Source organism: Galeopterus variegatus, unplaced genomic scaffold, assembly GCF_000696425.1.
Source record: "Galeopterus variegatus unplaced genomic scaffold, G_variegatus-3.0.2 Scaffold5869, whole genome shotgun sequence".
NCBI classification, from domain to species: domain Eukaryota; kingdom Metazoa; phylum Chordata; class Mammalia; order Dermoptera; family Cynocephalidae; genus Galeopterus; species Galeopterus variegatus.
Genome location: NW_007731980.1, coordinates 37051 through 58856, shown reverse-complemented (window position 1 = coordinate 58856; position 21806 = coordinate 37051). Strand labels below are relative to the sequence as shown.

The 21806-nt window shown below is 32.6% G+C and overlaps 1 protein-coding gene across 6 annotated transcripts in view; it reads left to right on the top strand.

The window, feature by feature from the left end:
* The window catches only part of ODF2L (outer dense fiber of sperm tails 2-like), a 39560-nt gene that overhangs the window by 12158 nt on the left and 5596 nt on the right, over positions 1–21806 (top strand). For 4 of the 6 annotated variants that reach the window (XM_008590141.1, XM_008590140.1, XM_008590137.1 and 1 more), the window contains 7 exons: positions 2157–2342; positions 5447–5556; positions 6502–6637; positions 16207–16317; positions 17573–17677; positions 21158–21243; positions 21326–21488. In XM_008590141.1, the coding sequence (XP_008588363.1) occupies positions 2157–2342; positions 5447–5556; positions 6502–6637; positions 16207–16317; positions 17573–17677; positions 21158–21243; positions 21326–21488 (897 nt within the window). Of the gene's footprint in view, positions 1–2156; positions 2343–5446; positions 5557–6501; positions 6638–16206; positions 16318–17572; positions 17678–19611; positions 19771–21157; positions 21244–21325; positions 21489–21806 lie in introns of all 6 variants that reach the window. The other 2 variants (XM_008590144.1, XM_008590139.1) reach the window with 2 other exon arrangements.

The window sequence follows — 21806 nt, the reverse complement described above, 5'->3', positions numbered from 1 at the left end:
CTCTTGAAGGGGCCGCAGCCGTCCAGACTGTGGCACCGTGGTCGCACCCCACGGTATTTCCCCCGCACCTCGCTCAGCCAGTGAGCGGGAACCGGTCTGTACGTGGGATCCGAACCCTCGGCGGGAGCGCTGCCGCGCTCTCAAGCGGCGCACTGTAGCAGTGCGCCACCGGGCCAGCCCAGGTTATTTTTCTACATTCCCTCTCATACACACACTTTTGGAATTTAAGGCATTAAGTAATTAGGGGTCAGAATTTAGTTCTTTGACTTAGGTATAACAAGTTGTTGTTGTTCTTGTAGTTGTTTCTTAGGAGTACAAAAACTCAGTTTGGCAACATAAATCTGTTTTTTAGTGTTGTGGAATCAGTTCATTGAATCGGGTCTGTTAAACATTTACATTGTAATTCTCTGAGAACCATCCCAAAGATACTTTGAACCATTTTTCTCCTATATCTTTGTAATGTAGCAATTAGAATATTCTAATATTTTTAGAAGATATAGAGAATCATTATCTGTATAATACACAACATGTATATAGTTCTTTGGAAATAGGAAAAGGTGAATAATCAACTTAATGTGTATTCATTTGGCAAGTAACTGAGGGGTTTTTTATTTTGGAAGCATAACAATAATTTGATAGTTTCAGTACACTCCATGGTAGTGCTTAAGTGTGGGATTTGATAAATCTAGTGAAAAAGACTTATTTGGAGCTTTGTTAAACAAAATTAGTGTTTAAAAAGATTTTTTTTTTCACATAAGTGCAGCAACTATTCATGGTGCGATGATGACACCCTGTGGCTTTTTAGAGGAATGACAGCTCTTTCCTCTGGGTGTTCCTTTTTCTTATGTAGACTGACTTGTACTGTTGTTTTTCCCCAACTATTTATTACAACCTTTCATGGGATTTTTTTTTTTTTTTAGTTTAAGATATATTTTTAAAGACAATTTAGGAATGTGTTGCTTCTTCCCTTAGCTTACCTGGTCACTCTTCAAAGAGATCAAGTCTAAATCTTAAGATGTACTTCTTAATCTCAGTTTTAGCAGAAGTTAAGAAGCGTAGTTTTTGTTGATCACACAGTTAAGTAGAAAAGCCTCATCTTTTACTGTGACTGCTTTGAATTTTTTTTTTTTAAATTAAAATGGCTCTCTAGGGAATGGGATACTGAAATAGAAATTCTGTGATAATTTCACATTCTTTTCAATGTTACACAGCTTTCAAAATGTAAAAGCATTAAAAACTAAAGTCTTTAAATTCTTAGATACTTAATATTCAAATACCTTAAATAAAAACTCTTAAAATAATTTGAAGTTTAGCGTTATCACACTAAATCAGATCCATCATCCATCCAGCCTAATATTCTGTCTCATTATGTCACCAAGACATGTCAAGGAGATGGTCATGCCAATTAACAGCATCACACTCAATGGATAGACGCATGTCCTCAAACATATTTTTACTCTTATTGATCATTATTTTCTCTACACCTGTGTTTGGTCTTGGAATAATGACTTCCACAAATTTCCCACTCACTGGGTAAAACAGTACTGTACTTTTATTGTCCTTAATATAATGTAACTCTAGTGTCAGGGCATGCTCCCCAATTCTAGTAAATTAAAATTTGATAAATAAGTCTATGTTTATTTAATTTATACCTTTCACAAACTATAGATTTTGGTCATATCTCCTTTAAGCCTTAATCTTTTGAACTAAAGAGTCCTAATACATTTGGGGATCTACCAATTCCTTTGAGCTTTGCCTATTATTTGGATAGTTTCCAGCTCAATTATGTTTTTTAAAAGTAGTTTTTTAAAACTAGTACTATGTGTAATATTCTAGGTGTGAACTAAAAAAATGTTCTAGTTAATCACAGAAGTTTGAAGTAAGTTAGTGTTTGTATTAAATTTAATCACCAATATTAGTATTTTTAATAATGGTAGCATTAGATTTATATAGGCTTATATATTTTAAATTTGGATTCTTTAACTGATTACAAAGAAGCATTGGTAAAATTACCTGTTGTCACTGTTTTGCTTTATGTTAATCTTATGATCAATTGTTTTGAGAAATCTGTGTGGAAGTTTATGTACATACATTTGCAAAGTTTACATAAACAATGTAGTTCTGAAATAATTTTCATTTTTGCTAATTTTTTTTAGAGTTTAGAAACCAAGATAGCCAAATGGAACTTGCAATTGAAAACGAATAAGCATGAGGCTGTAGTGATGAAAGAAGCAAGTAGGAAAAAAGCTATAGCTCTAAAAAAGGCATCTAAAATTTACAAACAAAGGCTCGAACATTTTACAGGAGATATTGAAAACCTTATTTCCCAAATTAGAGATCAGGTATGTATATGCATTGTTTTTTAAAGATATATTTTGTGTGCTTACTTTATGTAGTTAATGCTTAACAATTTCATTTTTCTTTTAATACTATTGATACTAGAAAAACAACTTTTTTGCTTTAATCTTTTATTTTGAAAGATTGCATAAAACGTCAGATTTGTATGTTGAATTATATCAGCGTTTTCTTGGGAACTTAAAGGAAATGTTAAGTGTGTCCCACTCAAGAAAAAAAAAAGCTTCTATGGACAACTCACTAAGGGTAAAACTATACATTTTACTCCTTAGAAAGTTACAGTGCATATTAACATATTAAAGGCCCTAAGAAGGCTTTCAGAAAGACAGCATAATGAAGGGTATTGAACTAAAAGTTTCCCTCATTTAACCCCAGAACTCTTGTTTTGCCCACAAAGCAACTCTTGGAACTGGTTCTGAGGAACACCAACTTGGGAAATGCTGATTTATGTTATTAGACCATATGACTTTATTCAGTAATTCACTTCATTTAAACCTCTATTTGCATTTAAAATCATACGCTGACATAAACACACCATGTGAAAGATACCTTTGGGTATTGATCAAAGTTGAAAAGTGGATTTAGTGCTTCATTGTTTTTGATGAATTATTATATACAAGTATTTGTTTAGTTACCAATAAGTAAAATATTCTTTTTAATGTCTCACTGATATCCCACCTCTTAAGAATGTATGTTAAGGCTTATAGAATTATTGGAGGCTTTTAGAAATGGAAACAGACTGGTATAAAAGTCTTTTGCAAACAAAACAGCTTAACATTTTACTTGCTTGTGTTAACATTTTAAGGCTCTAATATTTAGCATACATTCAGAAGAATTTAACTAGATAAAAGAATTGAAGACTAGATTCAAAGTCTAAAAGGTTGTAGACCTGGTTGAATGCCTGAAAATGTTCTTGAGTGGTAAAAACTAATGGAGAAGTTAATATTCCTGGGGTTTTCCTTTTGAAATAGCATCACCCATATGCCAGATTGTAGTGTACAAAGGCTCCTCCACTTGTCAACTTTGTGACTTCAAATAAGGAATTTAACCTCTCTGAGCTTCAATTTTCTTATCTATGAAATGGGACAGTAATACTGCCTATCTCATATGATTGTTGAGAGGGATAAATGAAAAAACTTAGGTCAAGCACAGTTCCCAGCCATACATTGTAGCCATACTGTCCTCCTTTCTATTTCTCTAGTGCATGGAGTTTGTTTTGTTTTGTTTGGTTGTTGCTGCCTTTGGCTTTAATGTTCTTCCCTGTCTCACAATAGCTGGTTCTTTTTTTTTAATCTTTCAGGTGTATTTTTGAATTAGTCCTGTAACAATCATATTAATGTCTTAAATTTTTTTCATTGCATTTATTACAATCTGATACTATCTCATTTATTTTTTAGTATACTTCTTTTTTGTTAACTGTTTCCCTCTAGAAAAATGTAAGTCTTAGGAGGCAGGAGCTTGCTTATCCCATTCACCTATGGGTACCATTATTTTTTTAAAGCAATATCTTAAGTCCAAAACATGAACAATTCAGCAAAAGGAGCTAAATAGTCAGTAAAATGTCATCTCATACCTACACAATGCCTAAAATTTACCACGTACTACAGAGACGTCAAAGAAAATGAAGATTTGGAAGGGTCTGTGGTCTTTGGTAATTAGGTCACTAGTTCCTAGTTCAGTTACAGTTTCAGTGCAGTGGGAGGAAAGGTAAAGGGGGCTTTTGCATTATGCCTGCATGTTTATAAGGACAGATGAAAGAAGAATGAGGACTTTGAAAGTGCTGGGGAGAACCAATCCTGACATTTAATGCCCAGAGGCTAGGATGTTAAATGCCCTATAATTCTGCACACTGAATAATTATCTCATTTCCTTTTTTGAAAATTGGGCCCATCCTAATTTTGCTTCTGGTGGCTTAGAGGTGTCATTTCTTTAAAGCAAAAAGAAAAGGTAGGTCATCTCAAAAAGTCTTTCTAGAAAAGTGATTTCATCATTGACTAGTTCTACATTCTAGGAATGTCATACTAATGAAGCAGGGAATAATTACACCCTAATATATAAATTCCTTTTTTTATATGTAAAGTTTCTAAAATCTTAATTTACATTATATTGTTAATTCACACCATGATTTATATTTAAATCCACTTTATATAAAATATGAAAATAGAATACTAATATTCAATATGTCAAAAATATTACTGTAAAAAAATTAAACAAAAAATGTCTTGTACATACTCGGTGCCCAATAAATACTTTTTAAGTGAATACATGAATGATGGAAGGAGAGAAAGAAGCACCCAATAAATGTTAACTGTTGTCGTTACTGTTTCTGGGTCTTCTGATTTGTAATTCTGGCACTGTCGCATTCTAATGAGTTTGTTTTTCTGTAGAATGTAGATGGGGGCACAATGGCTACAGCTCTTTAATGGCTACAGTTCTGCAGAGAGTCATTTATTGAGTGTCTGCCGTGCTCCAGGCACCATTCAAGGCCCTGGAAATACAGCAACGAGCAAAACAGACAAAAATCCCTACCTCATGGAACTCGTATTTTAAATGGATAAGCCACTACTACCAGTTTCATATTTTTGCTGAGAGTAGCTGTGTTTGAAGGCCAACAGGGGACTTCTACAAAATAGAGCTTGGCATCATTATAACAAAGATAAATGATTATGGAGTTGTGGAATTGGGGGTAGTTTCTGTGTATACCATAGAGGCCTTCTTTCTCCTCTGATGTTACATGGTTGTTAGCATCGTCTGTGTATAGAATGTAAAATGAAAACTTCAGTAAATAGAAAGGAATTATCTTCATTAATTATGAAACATTGTTTAAAACTAGTTGCATCAACATACTTTAAAATGTTAAGTTGGATCTTCCACTGTGTACATATAAAATAATAGTAATGCAGATATTTTTATTAAAGTTAACTTTAAAACTTTCCTATATTCAAAAGTTGTACACTGAAATTTTCTATAATAAAAGTTTCATACTTTATTGGAAGAGTGTTTCCTTGTTTATAATGTATTTGTGTTTAGGGCCCTGAATATAACAAAAACATTTTTAAATTACAAGATAAGTGCTTTACATATTTTTTAGGAAGCCAAGTTGTCTGAAACAATTTCAGCTTCTGATGCCTGGAAAAGTCATTATGAGAAAATTGTAATAGAAAAAACTGAATTGGAAGTTCAGATTGAAACAATGAAAAAGTAAGAAAAAAATTGAGAATCTTTTTACTATTTAGTTAAGAAATGTTTTTAGTTCTTTACTCTCTGACTGGTTTGAATTTTGGTTCTTCTGGATTCCATGTGGTAAAGGTGCTATCTATAGGATTTGATATTTTTGCTATTTATAATTTTATAAACTTTTCTTACTCTACCACAAAAAACAGTAAAAGTGATTACTATTAAAAGTGCATTGGTGTTCATATTTTGAGATTTTGAACTTGTAGATTACTATATGGTATTCGAGTATGTGATATTTCTTTTTTAAACAGGAATGTGTAAGTAAGAATATATAACAAAGTTTATAATACATAATGCTTTGAATATCCTAAAAATTATTGTTCCTTAAAGTATCTTAAATGCATAACAAAGAAAATCAAAGAGTAAAACTACATATATATTATGCTTTGAAATTTATTACTGTTAACCTAACAATAACGAACCCTGAACAATTGCTTTTAAATGTTTTATTTTCTGTGTATGCTCTTCAGTTTTCTCATTTAAAACTGGCATATAGAATTTGCTTTTAAAGATTGTAGTCGTTGTTATTGCCTGACTTGATTATTTTCTTTAACCATGTCCCTAAAACTGTGTATATGTGTGTGTGCTTGTGTGTGAATGAGAGACAGACAGACATCCATACCTATGGATGATAGTTTAAATGTTTTATTGAGTAACAAAGAGTATGTGGTATAATTTTTTGTTAGCCTCATCAGGGGGTAATTGTTTCTAATCTAGGTTGCTCTGGTGGTAACCTTATAGATTACTTCTTCCTAGTTCCCCTGTTCTGTGAGTTGTATTTACATTTTATATCTTCCCTATTTGAAACAGTCCACCCTATCAAAATGACTTCAGAAACACACAAAAAAATGTGTTATTTGAATGAAAATTTCTATGACTTTCATGAAATGTATCATTTATTTTATAAAGGCAAATCAATAATCTTTTGGGAGACCTGAAGAAAATGGAAGACCATGGAAAAAATTCATGTGAAGAAATTCTTAGAAAACTTCACTCGATTGAATATGAAAATGAAACTCTGAATCTTGAGAATACAAAATTAAAGGTACTACATATATGTGTTTGTGTGGGTCTGTATTGTGTAATGACAACTTAGTCTACTTAGTATAAGAAGATTGAAGAAACAGCATGTGTAGAATAGTGCTCTTTTTGTCCTTTAGCTTTTCAGGATATTACAGTATCATTAAAATAGGTAACTTCTAAATTCTGTCTATTTGTCTGTCTATTGTGTATACACATATGTAAAGACATATGTGTATATATTTTTCAAAAATGTTTGTAGTTATATGCCCAGATATGGGTTAAAATTGTTTTCAGTAGTACTAAATAAGATTTATGAAGTTGACTGTCTCTTTGCCTCAACTTTAAAAAAAAATTATCTTCTCTCAATTTTAGCAGTTAAGTGAATCATTCAAAATTACATTAACTTTAATGTATAAAATTATTTATAGGTGTCATGGTTACGATAGGATATATAACCTTGGGCCTGGTCTGTTTGAAACCAGAAAGTATGTTCTTGGCTGCTTCATAACCAGAAAGAATTTTTCAACTTAGTGAAATCCAAGGGATGATTGGTTTGTACACGTACCAGAGAAAAGATGGGAAAGAAAAGTAGCGTTCTGAGAAAAAAGATATTTGAGTTCTTAATCAACCAGAGATACATGTAACCAGATGAGACTTAACTAAAGATGATGGTTTCGTTTTCAGTTCCATAATACTACTTTTGGAGGACAGAAAATAGAAAACATAAAAGAATTTTTTTAAACCACGAGATAAAGTTTGTGTGCACAGAATAAATAACAGTATATTTGTAGCATCATATCAGTAACATAGAGTACATTTTAGAGAAACTTGTAAAATAAACACGTAACATTGTTTTCCTGTGTTTATAACAGTTTAATTTTATCACTGCATTTAGAATTAGCTAAACAGTATACATTTATTCTATGCCTTAAGATGTCTTTTTTGTAGATAATTTGTGTGGTGCTTGAGAGAAAAGATTTCTAATGTTAAGACAGAAGTGCTAATACTTTATTTTTTTGAGAGTTTTTTTTTTTGCATTAGAAATGTACTTGTTTCTTTTTCTTGGAAAAGTTATAATTACTGACTTTAGAATTATGTAGACATTATGTAAAAAATAGCAATGGACTGTTTTTTATGGACTTTTTTATGAATTTGTTTATGAGAAAAAATATATAATATTTACAAATTATCACCAAAGAAAATCATTTTAATAAAAAGATCACATTCCAGGCTTTAAGTTTCTAAATTGTTATTTAAAAAGATTATTTTCCAGAAAGAACTTGGAGATACATTCCAATGTCTTTTTACGCTTTCTAAGCCTTCCTTTCTCTACATCTCTAGGATGTCTTGTACCAGAAACAGAATTTTATCCATTCTACATTTTGGCATATTTTCCCAAGGGCCAACCTATTTTTTAGGTACTGATCTGTCTTTGTGTGAAATATATGGTGTTATGCAGTACAGTGTTTAGTAATTAAAGGTTGCTGATTATATATGACAGAAGGGCAACAGATTGCCCAAGCCACAAAGATTCTTACCCTCTCTTGCTTTGTAAAGTTGGTAACTTCTCATCTTGGTCTTCACTTTCACTTTCTTCAGTGGGCAAGGCAGGGCTCATAAATCTCAAGTCTGTTTTGTTCCAAGTAGAGAAATTTCATTAGTTGTAAATGGAGGACTTGAAATTGACAGTCCCGTTGCCTGTGGCCCTTTAGAAATAAGAGTAGGAAATGGCAGGAATCTAATCTGTGACACATATGACAGGAAGTATCAAGGTCCTACTTTTCTCATCTTTAACTTAGTATTACAATTATTTTTTAGGGAAGAGTAAAAAAGTCAAAGTTACAGCTTGTCTTAATAGTTACCTTTTTGGGGCTCGCGGTTAGCTCACTTGGGAGAGCATGGTGCTGATAGCACCAAGGTCAAGGGTTCGCATCCCCATACTGGCCAGCCACTTAAAAAACAAAACAAAACAGTTACCTTTTTTAGCAGTCATGTTCAGAGTTAGATTTTTTTTCCCTTCAAGAAATTTTGTATGTCCTTTATAGTCCTACAAGCAACATGAACTTCTTTTGCTTTCTTTATAAAAGAAATCCAACTAATTATTCAGTAAACAGAGTTCCTATAACTTCTGACTGTCCATTATTCATTGTTATCTTTTGAGGGAAGAATCTATACTCATTACAGTAAACTTGGAAATTATAGAAATATAGAAAGGAAAGAACAAAATAATCCTTGATTTCATCACATTCCTCAAAGATAATAACCATATTTTGTAACTTTTCTGTTTTTTTATAGTTTTTATTAAATTAATATCTTGTTTTGTTCACTTTAAAATGGAAACATCTGTTAGAGTATATAATATTTAATATAAACTGTTCATAAGGATCCTTCTTAATTACTCTGTAATAAATATTCCCTGAAGAAGTGTTAGGTAATTGGCTTAACTATTCCCTCTTTGTTGTACTTTCAGATTATTCCTAGTCTTATATACACATAATGTATATACTCTGATGAACTTTTTTGTACATTAGAGTTTTTATTGTATTTTCTCTAGCTTAGATTCCCATATATGGAATTACTAAGTCAAAGAATATGAACATTTATAAAATTCTTGATATGCTTTGCAACATTTCTTCTCAAAAGTATTATATCACTCATACTGCCATTAGCTCCCTATACCTCATATGCACTGGAAATCAAATGTGTTTATTATTTATAGTGTTTGGTAATTTGACAGGTAAAAACGGTATCTGTGGTTTTAATTTGCAACTTTTTGAGGAGCTAGTTTTAAAACTCTGAACAGTTTCTATTTTTGGTTCTTCTGATGGTCATCTGTATATCTCTAAATCATATACCACTCTTTCTTGATTATCAAATGTAGTTATTTATATTGACTTCTTAATTAGTAGGGCACTAACAAAAATGACGATCAATATAAATGCTAACACAACTAAAAAGTCATGTTAAATTCCTATTAAAGAAACACATAACTTTTTTTTTTTAAAGTTGAAGGTAGCTTGATGGAGGAAAGTTAAAAGGAAGAGTTAAGATTGTTATGGATGTAAGATTAGAACAGAAGGGCACTATACAATAAGCACTTCTGAAGGAGGGCTCATGAGCTAAGAGAAGAGGAAGCACATGGGATAGATGGGCTTTATGTACAGTGCTGTGTAGCCCTGTGGCTTGCTGTGTTTGGCTGTGTGAGTGCACTGTGTATTCAGCTGATGTTTTTTGATGGTGCAAACCATTAACAAGCTGGAAAAAAAAATGCATGTGAACAAAAGTGACTTCTTTGTTAAACTGACATCATTCCCCTGCCTATCAGTACTGTAAGGTGAGCTTTACTTGACAGAAATGTGAAACAACAAAATATCTCTCTTGACTTCCTATTTGGTAAAATAAGGATATTTCTACCTTGACATCCCAATTTCCTTTTACATTGCCAGTGTTGTTAGCATTGACAATTTGTTCTGTAACCGTAAATGCTCTTTTTGTAGATTGATTCTAAGCATGGACAGCAATGACTGTGTAATTGTTCTGCCAACTGCACAGTCAAATAATATATTTTATTGTTTCTCAGATCCCACGTTATTTTTCTTGTTACTTCTCATTTTGCTGAAGTATATCGTCAAATAATCTTCCCTTAAAAAAGGGAAAATTGGAAGTAAACATTAAAAGTTCTTACTGTCTAAAAATGCCTTTATTCTGCCCTAATTTTGATTGATGGGTTTGGCTGGGTGTAGCATCCTAGATTGAAAGTAATTTTCACTCTGAACTTTGAACATCAGAGCTGCTGATGGAGCAACTCTTCTGCCAATCTGATTCTTCTTCCTCTGTAATGACATTTTTTATTTATCTTGAAATTGTCAAGATATTCTCTTTATCCTTTGTGTTTTGAAATTTCACACATGTGTGTAGATGTGGGTGTCTACTTGTCCATGGTGCTGAGTACAAGTCCATGGGCTTGTCCATGTACCCAAGCCCTTTACCACTGGAAAGTTCTCTTGTTTTATTTCTTTGGTAATACTTTCTCCCCTTTCCATTTCCATTTTCTCCAGTCTTTGTCTGGATGTACTGCTGATCATATTGTTGATTTGTTGGACCTCCTGGATTGATACTCTGTTTTCAATTTCTGGCTTTTGTTTAATTTTGGGGGAGATTTTCTTGGTTTTTATTTTCTAACTCTCCTTTAAAAAGTTTAATTTTCAAAAATTACGTAGTGTTCTCTGAGTGTTCTTATTATCGAATATCTGAAGATACCTGTAGGAATAGTTATTTAAATTTTTTTTTTTCAGTTTTCCAATTTATTTGTTTCCTCCTGGTTCATTTTTTTCTTTTTTTTTTTTTAAATTAAAGTGATATGTGGGTCTTTCTTTTCATGTTTCTGTCTTTTGCTATAAAGGTCTGGTAACATTCAAGAATTTACAAATGAGACAATAGTAAAACAGAGACAATAGAAAACTAATCTGGATATGTGAATGGTTTTTGTCACTTGATTGGTTTCACTTCATTTCACTTTCCTCAGCTGTTGAGAAACTAGCAGTTTGCCTGGTGTCCCTAAAAAATGCCAAAAGATGTGCATCTTTGCTGTGGGTCACGAACACTATTCTCTGTTCTAGTTCCCTCCAGACAGGTAATTCAACTTCTTTAGAGAAGATAACATTTCTTGTTTTTGATCCTAATTCCAGGTGTTCTGCCTTGAGTGAGTCAGAGAGAAGTTAGAGAGAGGGTAGTGGTGGTTATTCACAGATTTGGAATTAATTCTTTTCAACCCCAGGTGTGTCACTCTTATCCTCAGCCCTGTGCCTCTTTAGATTCTGTTGATGGATGAACTTCCTCCTTAGCTGAATCCATTCCTGCTTCATTAATCAGTCATCCGTTTTCCAGAAGCATTATGAATACTTTGTTCTTTGGCCCATTTTCTGTTCTCTTCAGTAAGTGGACTTGTAAATATTTTCATTTCTTTATATTAGTTTAGTCTTGGGAAGAAAGGGAGATAAGCAAATGTGGTTAGTCTTAGAGCAGAAGTCTCTTTAATTTTATTTCACTCTAGGAAATTTTCTCTGATAGAGCACATTACTTAACCTTTTCTCCATTTTGCACTCTGTTTTTTTCTCTCTGTATTGATTCTACATATATAATTGCATTGCAACTGATTGTTTGTATGATTTGTCTACCCCCTTGGCTATCCTTTCCTTCTTCCTCCACACACCGGGGCCAGGGATTATGTTTTATCTTCATTTTACTTCTAGTGTCTAGTACTGTACCTTGAACATATCAGACATTTAATAAGTAACAGAGGAGAATAACAACAATAATGGCTACTGTTTATTGATTACCTTTAGTATAGGAGACACTTACATATGTGTCTTACATTCTTTGTTTCTAATTTTCAAATCAATACTATAATAAAGATGTTTTTCTCAATTATGGAAGAATACATTGAAGCTCAGAGAGGAAAAATAACTTGGACATCAATACACGGCTAATTTAGTGGAGAGCCAGGATTAGAATTTGGAGGAAGGAAGGAAGAAAATACAGGACATAAACTTGTTCACATTTTATAATTACAAATTTGGTTTGTCTCATCTTTTAAATTATGTAAACTGTGATAGAAATTGTATTGGAAACTTCCAGAAAACGAAATACACTAACAACTCTAGAGAAGTATCTTTTATATTTCAGCAAGTCCTGTATTAAGGTTTAGCTTCACTGTGTATCATAGAAAACCCAATTTAAGTAGCTTAAATAAGAGTGGTATATATGCATTATGTCAAAGAAGTCCAGAGTTGGCAGTTCAAAGCCTATATGGCATCAGAGAACTTAGCTTCTTTTTAGCTCTCTGCTCTGCCATCCCTAGGTTGTGACCCTCATCCTCATGAACGAAATGGCTGCTGGAGTTCAGCGATTGCAGCCAAGTTTTAAACAACAGGATGGAGGAAAAAAAAGATGCATTATATCATCTTTTTAAAAATCTCCTCCCCTGTTAGTAGACTTCCCAAAAGTCCCATGCAATTTGACTCATTTACTTATTTAGGCACATGAGCTCCCCCACCTAGCTACAAGGGAGACTAGGGAATGTAGTATTCTCGTTATTCTGAGCTCTAGTCAAATATGAATATTCATTATTTTCTGCAATTGTTTCATGTTTTTCTGCATCTATTTCTATAGTTTTTCTATTCTTATGCTTTGGAAGGCTATTTTTCCAAGTATCTAAATCCTACCTTTCTTTTAAAGTTCAGCTCAAATGCTACTTCCTCCCAAAGTCTTCTCAGTGAATCTCTCCTTATAAACTCCTATCTTTGTGTGCACAGGGTGCCCAGGGAAGGTGTGACATATACTTGGCTATCAGTGAATATTTGTTCAGTAAATGCTTAAATTGCTTTGTCTAGGAAGAGGAAACAATTTTATTTATTATGTTTATTTTCTTAATTTCCTCGATATCCTTCAAAGAGAAAGGATTAGAAGGATATTTCATTAATTATGAATCTAGTTTTTAATCATATGGTAATGGAATTAATTTTAAATTACGTAGACCATAAAAATCATTGAGTTAAAATTCACATCTTAGCATATTCTATAAACAATTAAGAAACATGTTTTTAATGCATTATTCTCTGGATTTTTTAAGGAACATATGTAGGTGTGTTTGGAATGTTATTTGTGGTGTAAAATTGCCTAGATATTTGTGTTTTACTACTTCTAATTTAGAATATTTTTAGATTTCAAAGTTTCAAATGAAAAAGAAACTAGTGATATTGCTTCTAGAGCCCAGTGACCTCCTCTATTAAAAACAACAAGTTTATGTGGAGGGTTATAAAGTTGTATTTGTTCATTATAGAAAATTGGAGAAACAGCAAAACACAAAAGAAAAAATTTTAATAATCACCTGTAATCTTACAACTGAAAGATAACTAAAGTTAATATTTTAAGGTATATATAATTTTTGATGTTATATGTAATATATGTGCTACTTCCAGTTTTTTGCTATTATAAATTAAAAATGTGGATAGGTGAGTCATTTTTGCACATCTGTTGTCTTGGGATAAATTTGTAGAAGTGGAATTGTATGGCCAAAAGAGAGACCCATTTATAATATTGTTATATATTTTCAAATTACTCATCATAAATCTGTCTACCACATGTAAGTGTCCCTATACTTGCAATTATAATTAGAAATTAAAAGTACTAATTTTAAAACAAATCTCTCCGGATTTGATAGATAATCTCATTTAGTCTGTGGCTTTAAATGCCATCTCTATGCAGGGACCTCTCAAATTTATACCTTTAGCCTAGACATTGAATTCTAGGCATATATTCTGCTGCCTTCTTAACATCTCCACTTGGATATTTAATAGGTATCTCAAAATTATCATGTCCAAAATGGAGCTCTTTGATATCCTCCGAAATAGTTCATCCTGCAGTTTTCCTCCATCTCAGTTAATGGTAAATCTTTCTCTCACATCCTGCTTCCAGTCCGTCAGCAGATCTACCTAAAATATATCCAGACTTTGACCACTTCTCACCAGCAGCACTGCCGTTTCCCTGGTTCAAGCCACCATCATCTCTCATTGTTACAATGACTTTCTGACTATTCTCGTTACTTCTGCCCTTGCCCCTGCAGGCAGCATTCAGTGTAGCAGTAGAGTAGTTCCTATAAAAATGCAAGTCAGACCATGTCACTGCTCTGCTCAAAACTCTCCAATGATATCTTAGTTAATAGAATAAACACCTACAAGGCATTATACCATCTGGCTTTCCTTTCCACTACCTCTCTGATCTCCACTCGGTCCTCTTTCTCCTTTGTTCTCTTCATTCCTGCCACACTGTCCTTCTTGCTGTTTTCCCCCTCACTGGCCAGGCCTCCCCCCACCAATGCCTTTTTCAGTGGGAATACTCAAAAAAGCCATGCTTCCTCTTGGTTTTTACTCGAGTCTCTCTAAGGAGGCCTTCTCTGGCCCATCCCCAACATGTCATTCCTATCCTGCTTTCATGTATGACATTTTACTTCTTATTCTTGATTTTTGTCTAATCTACTCCTCAAGCTCCATGAAGGAAGGGATTTTTGTCTTTTTTGTTCACTACTAGAATCTCAAGTGCCTGGAGCATTTTTTTAATGACTGGTGAATGTATTTGTTCATATATTAATTGATCATTTATATTTGTGTCTTTTTGAATTACCTAGTTGTTATTCTTTATATTTGTCTTTTATACTAATTAATATATAAGAACCTCTATATTAAGGATATTAATCTTATTTTTGTCAAATGAACAAATTGCATGTATCAAGTTTGTCATAATTTGCTAATATTTTTTCATATTTTCCTCAAACTTTTTTGGAGGGGCTGTGAAATTTTGGAGATACATATATACATATATATATGTTTTGTTTTTCTAATGGCTTCTGTTAAGAGAGACTCATAGTTCTGCACATCTTGCAAGCAGAGGCACTGACCACCTGTGATCCAGACTATCTTTTCAAGGATATTTGCAGAGCGAACATCCTTGGAAGATGGCAAAGGGTAGGTAGGCATGCTTGCTGCCTAAGAGATTGGGATTCCCTAAACTTAAGTTTGCTGTCCTGTAATGCGTCCCACTGCATATGCAGTTGTCATCTCGCCTTCTTTGTATTGTCCTGTGGGAACTGGGGCTCAGGAAACTGACTCAAATGCTGACAGTCTTGCTATGAGTAATAAGTCTCTGGCCTAGGAGTCTTGTGTCTTCTGCTAACATCCATGAAACCGTGGTAGGCTGACTGGTAAGACTGAAGGAGGTTAAAATCTCAGACCGTTACAGTTCTCAATATCTTCTTATGATTTTATGCTTAGTGAGGTTTTTGCTACCTTAAAATGAAATACAGTTTTACCTGAATCTTCTTTAAAAATTTTTTAAATTTTATTTTTTTATAATTAATCTTTAATTCATTTGATGCTTCTTTAGTATTGGATTGAGGCAGGCAATTAACCTATTTTTTTCCCCTCAGGGTTAAACAGTTATCTTATTACCATTTACTTAGTGATCCATGTTTTCCTCATTAATTTTAAAATCCATCCTTTATCATGTACTAAGTATAGTTTTTGTGTATTTTTCTTTTCCAGTGACCTCTGTATTCTTGTTAGTATAATTTTAATTCTTTATATATTTTAATATCCAGTAGGTATTGAGATTCTCCTCTTAGCATCCCTTTCAAAATTGTATTAATCTTTCCTATTTAATCTTTCATTTGCATTTTAAGTTAATTTTGTCATATCCCCTCCATCTGTTATACTTTTAGTTGAAATCATAAAGTTTTAAATTAATTCGGAAAAAACTGCTATGTCAACAGTATTAACTCTTCCTATCCAGGAACATGTCTCTTTTCCAAGTCTTTTTTTGTCAGTGAGTTTTAAAAGTTTTAAAAAGCATGTGTCTACATAGGTCTTATTAAGGTTATTCATAAGTATTAGTCACTAACTTTTCAAAATTCCTAAATTTTAGGTGGTAATTGTATGCAATCAAAAATATTTTCTTAACTTTGTTTATAAATGAATTATGTTTTTATAATTGTGTATTCTAATGACTTATAAAATCTATTTATATATTCCTTGTTAGAGTACATTCGCTGCTTTGAAGGATGAGATTGTTTCTGTTGAAAATGAACTCTTAGAATTGCAAGAAGTAGAAAAACAACAGAAAGCTGTTATTGAAGTGTATAAAACTCAGGTGATCCCTGCATTTATTTTAATGTTTTTAAAATTGGTAGACAATTTAAAACACTGTATTTGTCTGAAATCTAAATAAACAGAGCTGAAGAGAAATGGGGCTGTCATTTTATGATATAATATGATATATCCCAAACATTTCTTAAGGTCCCAAATATCTATAAATAGATGATTCTGTGATTTCCTCAGTTCACACACTGCCTATGGATGTATTAATTCTAAAAGCAGATTTAAAATTAATTACGTAGGTGTAATGTGAACCTTAATATATAATCTTGAATCTGGGGTTATAGTTGTCATTTGGTATATTTAATGGTATTGATTTAGATTAATGACTCCCTTCTAGGGTCATTAAAGCCCAGTACTCCTCTTTTCTCAATAAATAAAGTATAATTCAGATTTATTCACATGAAAGACCTAGAAAAGAACATACGATAAAATGTATGAAATTGAACATTTCTTCAGTGGTAATTTATAGAAAAGCTTTATATTTTGGAAATGTAATAGTCAAGTAAAACTTCATGAAAAATATAGGACTTGCACAGGTTCTTGCATCATGGGTAACAACTGGTTAATAAAGATCTTGATTTTATTGAAAGAGACAGTTTGAATTAAAGAATAATGAACTAAGGGTAAAAGTTTAAGAGGGGGACAAAGTGTAGGAAAGTAGGAAGGGGCTGCGTCTGGATAGATTAGATGGGAAAAGGGAGTTGAACCATCCAGTTAGAATAGTTCAGTATCCAGGTCTGAGGTAAGAATAGAAGCTGTGGTGGACTGTGGACCCATAGTTGAGAATGGCATCAGGGTCTTGCAGCTGGTTGCCCAGGTTTAATCCCTCAGCGAGAATACTACGGATTAGTTACCATATTCCAGCTGCTGGGCCTTGTATAAAATGCTCAGATATTTTTTGAGTAGATTTTGATTTGATGGGAAAATAATTGGAATGCAGGCTGGTGTAGACCAGAGACTGATTTCTTTTAAAGTGACATTTACATGAAAATAAACATCTCTGTAGTCTTCAGAGCGTAAATAGAGTTTAGAAGTATTGATGGGGCAAAACAGGTAAATCATAACATGATTGTGGATTAGAGTGATTCTATATTTAAGGGAGGGTAACATTAGATAAACATACCAAGGGTATTGATGCAGAAATAATGATTTGTTTAAAATGAAAATTCAAACTTTTAGCTTTTTATTTCATGCCATGGTCCTAATAGTAAAATAAAACATGTTTCTCTAATATATTTTATTTTCAGGTACAAAAGTTGCAAGAAGCAGCTGAAGTGGTAAAAAGCAAATGTAAAAATTTGCTATGTGAAAATAACTTATTAACAAAAAACAAAAATAAAAAATTAGAGACAGTAAGTTTTAAATTTCAAATAAAATATTTGTATGTTTTTTACTTTATGAATTTTATACAAATTTTTTTATTTTGCTCATTTTTTCTAGTTCATACCTAGAAATGGTCTGTTCTCAATCTCTGTAGAAGTTTGTTTTCTGAGGAAATAATGTTTGTTCCAGGCTTGAAATGTTTGTTTGTGTTGAGTGTTTTTTCACTTTTTCCTTCATATTTAGGAAATAGCATAAATATTTAATTTTTCTGATTTAAGAACAGATTTAAATAGCTCAAAAAAATGATTTATCACTGAACATCATTGACTATAAGTATGCAAACTTGAATACCTCTCATTTTTAATTTTATCTTTTTTTCTGGTTGTAAATCTTTTGTATCTAAAAAAGCAAAGTAAATATTCTGTGCTAAATGCATTTTTGGAAGAAAAATAGTATCTTAAAAAATCATTTCCTTTTATTCACCCTATTGCCACAGAATGCGGGGAAGGATAGTACTGGCAAGTGATGATGTTTCTGTGGATATTTTTAAGTTTTTAAATGAAACTACATCCCTTTTTGGGGTTTCATGTTGTTTTGGTAAGGAAACAGTGAAAGTCATAGGATGCTGACTCCTGGCTGGAGAGGTCATGGGATGTTAGTTGTCATTTCCAACTGAGTATAATAAGATTACTGTCTCTGGATTGCTCCCATATCCAGAGATTGAGAAGTCAGAGTGAGGCACCAATGTGAAGAAGAGGTCAGACAGAGCAGGCATCCTGCTTGTTAAACCAAGATAGAGAGCCCACTGAATGCACAAAACTTACTACTTTCTTAGAATTATTTTTCACCTATTTTTAGCAGACCAGAGAAGACACCAATTCATGTCTTTTGGTCTCTTTTTCTCATGAGACTTATCAATGCAAATGTCTCCTCTTCTGCTAGGCAGCACTGTAAATAGGAGCCTGTTTCAAACACCTGTTCCAAAGGCAGAAAAGGCAGGAGCCTGTGTTTTCCAGACACTGAGGTCACAATGTTTTCTTACTGTTATTTCATCAGAAAAGTTTTTTTTTTTTCAATGTTTCTTTTTCCTTTTCCACTTTTATAAGTCTTTTGGTTTTCTCATGGGCCGTGGGCCCTCAGATGTTTTGGGGACACAGGTATGCTTTGTTCTGGTTTTATCTTTTGTGATCAAGAAGGCCAGGTATTGCACAGAAACTATAGTTGTTCCCTGTCTCAGGGGAAAAGTCTAGCTCTTGTTTTTCCTCCTGTGAAGATTCTAAATGCCACATCTGACAATTTTTCTTAATTAGCAGTGCAAACATTTCTTAAGGTTGCTTCTTGTTACAGCTCCACAAAAGTGCTACAGTGAGGAGCTGCAGCAGCCAAAGAGATTAATGTAGATAAAATTAGAGAGATTTATTTATAGTAATATTAATGATCACATTAAAGTGAGAATTGATATTAGCTGTCTTGAAATAATATACAGTAAACCCCGCTGATTTAGGCTAAGATGAGTGAAATAAGGCAGTTCTAATTTAGTTAAGTATCTGAGTTATTAGATTGAATGACTAAAAGTGACAATTTCTTTAGAACTGATGGCTGGACAGTAGAAAACTACTATACTAGCTTTATTAATAATATCTATGCTTAAATATAATGACAGGATTCAAAAAGTTTGCTTTCCTAAATGGGTTAAACATTCTTCCTGCAAACTAATATTACCATATTCATTTGCCCAACAAAACTAGTTTTAGTTTGAAAACTAAAGTCCAACCCTCTTTTTAGTTATCTGTTCTTATTTAGCAGAGTTTAAATATTTATTCATATGTACTTGGTTAAATCTTTGTTTAAAACCATTATACTTAAAATACTTATGTTACAGCATATCTAGTGTTTAAAATAGTAAAAATATTAATGCTGAATGCGTGATCTTCCACTTATTTCCCTTAATGCCACAACTCAGATGAGAGGCCAGATGGAGTCTCATCTGAAGGAGTTAGAGCATGTCCGCGATTCCTTGACGGCTGCCGAACGGAGGCTTCAGGAGTGTCAGGAAAGTCTGCAGCGCTGCAAGGGGAAATGTGCAGAACAGGCACAGACCATTAGGGAGCTCCAGGGCCAGGTGTCCAGTGGTCGTATTGAGTTTTGCTAGATGTGTTAAAGCAATGCTTTGGATTGATTTCACCAGTTGAGGGCACTCATGTCGGGTTGAGTTTTTAATTCCCATCTAAATCAGTTCATAAAACAGTTTCATGCAGATACTGCAATATTACTTTGCAGCTATTCTTTTAGTATTTTATAGTGAAAAATTGGTAATTAAAATTGCTAATTTAGTGTATTCATACAAATCTATATTTAGACATATGAGGACACAGTAATAGCATGAGAGAAGGAGCAAAGCTGTGCTTACATGTATGTTTCTTGATGTCAGTTTAAGGTAAATTATAGTTTACAAAAATTCTAATTTATTTTAATTACAATTGTGCATCAGGTTTATTGGGATTATTTTCAGTCTTTCTTTTTTTTGATATATACTTCTTTACTCCATCAGAGTAGGGATCATGTCTGTCTTGTTAATCACCACTCAGCCACCTTCTAGCTTAATGTAAGCATCCAATGAGTACATTTAAAATTAGTTAATTATTTTTTTAAATCAAAGAAGCATGTCCAAGGATAGTAGCAAGTCTTTTTCTTTACTTGAAAAACAGTTTTAGGAATGATTCCCTGTCTATCTTCCAAATATAATCTGGATTTTAATTTTTTTAATTATTTAAAAAAAATTTTGTTTGGATTTTAATTTTGAAATGCATCCTGTTTTTAAACACATGCAGACAAAATTTTCAGTGAATTAAATTCCTGGGAAGAAATTTTTCTAGGAAGATATCAAGTTATACAGATTAGCCTAAATTATGAATTGAAATTATGACAAAAAAATATATTTTTTATTATCAAAGCTTCTTAAGCTATTTAAATCAGCTTTTGAAGCAATGGGAGGAGGCATAGGCAAATGTGTCTTTGGTTGATTTATTTTGTTTCTTATAAAAATGTGTTGTTTACTTATAGTGACAACTTCACAGATATTCAGTCATCAAGTGATATTTTAATACTGTTTAAAATTTTCATATTTCAACTTAAAATAAATGTCCTTTTTCAAAAAAGTATTGTTCAGAATGTTTTAATTGCCATTGTCCAGAAAAATTTTCAGTTAGTGATTTTCCCACATAGGCAATATAGTTTTTTAAAATTTAACTGGAAACTTAAGAATTTGTATTTTAACAATGTAACATTTGTTGGTGTCTGTCTCTGTAGGAGTAATAATAATATTTATACCTTCTTATTCAATAACGTACATAGATTTCTTTGGAAGTTGATTGTAAAGAAAATAACCAAATATTCTACACAGGTATTGATATTCAAATCTGTATCCCACAAATATATATGATAAATTATGTTTCAATTAAAAACTGTCAAAAAAAAAAAAACCAAGAAAACTTTTTTTTTCCTTTTAGGTTGATGGAAATCACAATCTTCTGGCAAAGCTTTCTCTGGAAGAGGAAAATTATCTTATTCAGTTGAAATGTGAAAACCTTAAGCAGTAAGTATTAAATTGACTTAAAATTGGTGTTACATTTTTCTCTACACACTGTAATTTAAAAATATATGTTTTCTGTAAAAAGAAAATTAGAACAGATGGAGACAGAAAATAAAGAGCTTGAAAAGAAGCTTGCAAACCAAGAAGAATGTCTTACGCACAGCAATCTTAAGTTTAAAGAGAAATCTGCAGAATATACAGCCTTGGCCAGGCAACTGGAAGCTGCTTTAGAAGAAGGAAGACAAAAGGTACAGGTGGCCTTCCTTTAGAAACATTTTAATTAGTTTACCAAAGAATTGTCTTTTTAAACAGACAATATCTCATCTTGTCAAACTTACAATTATTGTTTTTATCCTGATGACAGTGAAAGGAGTGATTACATTTTTGCTCTTTACCTACTTTCTCTTTGGAGCAAAACAGGTGTATTACTGGGCTAGAGTTACTTCACTAGATAAGTGGTGATATGGCTGGGTAAAGGGCAGAGGTGGAAACACTTTGAAGATGTCACAGCCCCCCCCCCCCCCCCCCCATATATATATATAAAACCAAATTGAATGTGCAAATAA